General features: G+C 33.9%; 1 protein-coding gene across 1 annotated transcript in view; it reads right to left on the bottom strand.

Moving 5' to 3' along the window:
* LOC108731925 (tigger transposable element-derived protein 4) overlaps nt 1-1,001 on the bottom strand; it is a 3,184-nt gene that overhangs the window by 937 nt on the left and 1,246 nt on the right. The window contains exons 3-4 of the mRNA XM_018462481.1: nt 933-1,000; nt 1-268 (exon numbers count right to left, since the gene is read on the bottom strand). The exon at nt 1-268 is cut by the window's left edge and continues 937 nt beyond it. Of these exons, the coding sequence (XP_018317983.1) occupies nt 1-268; nt 933-1,000 (336 nt within the window). The remainder of the gene's footprint in view (nt 269-932; nt 1,001) is intronic.

The following is a 1,001-nucleotide window of genomic DNA, read 5'->3' as shown; positions in this document are numbered from 1 at the left end:
CCTGCTGGTAGACTCGCACTGTTTCTGCGACGCATTAGCTGTGAGATAATCGTCGAATGTGACGAACTTCCTGAAGGATATTCCCGTCTCCAGATTCTCCCATGCATCGCAACGGATATCCAAAAAGCAATCGTCGGTTCGAAAGCTTGTTCGCTGAAAACTGGCGATAATGAGATCACGCGGAACTTGCCGCCACGCTTCCACCAAGCTTCTCACTACGTTCTCGACGTTCCATCGGTGCCTACGTTCTCTGATTCCTTCTACATACCTACGACGAATATTTCCGACAGTTCCTTGTAAGCGAGATAATTAAGTCTTTGAAGCGTGGGCTTCTGCTTATTAACAAGAGGTATTTCTAAATTTTCCACAAGTAGGTTCAACGTGATAAGAGAAATTCTGAAAATTTTACCGAATTTTTGTTGACAGTATTACATCTTATTACTTCCATATTTTACAAACAAAGTTATTGTAGATTGCTTTGGGTTTGTGTGTGTTCTTTTGCATGAAACTCGTGGAAATCTTTATTTTATTATTTCAAATTTAAGGCTTTAAGGCTTTAAAATTTATTGAATGTTTATATCTTAACATAGCAATAAAAATAAAAAAAGATTTAGAAGAATCAAATACGAATTAAAATATTCTGCCATCAGCTACTAGCTATTAGCACAACAATTGTTTCTAAATTATAAATTACTTTGTGATGAATTTTATCATATAATAAATTTATAATATTTCGTAACCTGACAAATTAATTGCGACTGTTTCTATTATTTTACTCATGTTGCGAGAGATAATAAAATTCGTCACAAAGTAATTTATAATTTAGAAGCAATTATATTATGCTAAAAGCTGATAAAAAATTTTGCAGAATATTTTAATTTTGTTTATAATTTTAAAAACAATCACAATCAGTCGCCTTTTCGTGAACGTACTTGTTTCTGTAAGTCATCTTGACGAAATGGAAAACATCTCTCTTCAGGGGCCTCAATATTGGAGGAAAG

The sequence above is a fragment of the Mycetomoellerius zeteki genome, unplaced genomic scaffold, assembly GCF_001594055.1.
Source record: "Mycetomoellerius zeteki isolate Tzet28-1 unplaced genomic scaffold, Tzet1.0 scaffold145, whole genome shotgun sequence".
Lineage (NCBI taxonomy): Eukaryota > Metazoa > Arthropoda > Insecta > Hymenoptera > Formicidae > Mycetomoellerius > Mycetomoellerius zeteki.
The sequence above is the reverse complement of the archived record's forward strand: the minus strand, read 5'-3'. Positions and strand labels throughout refer to the sequence as shown.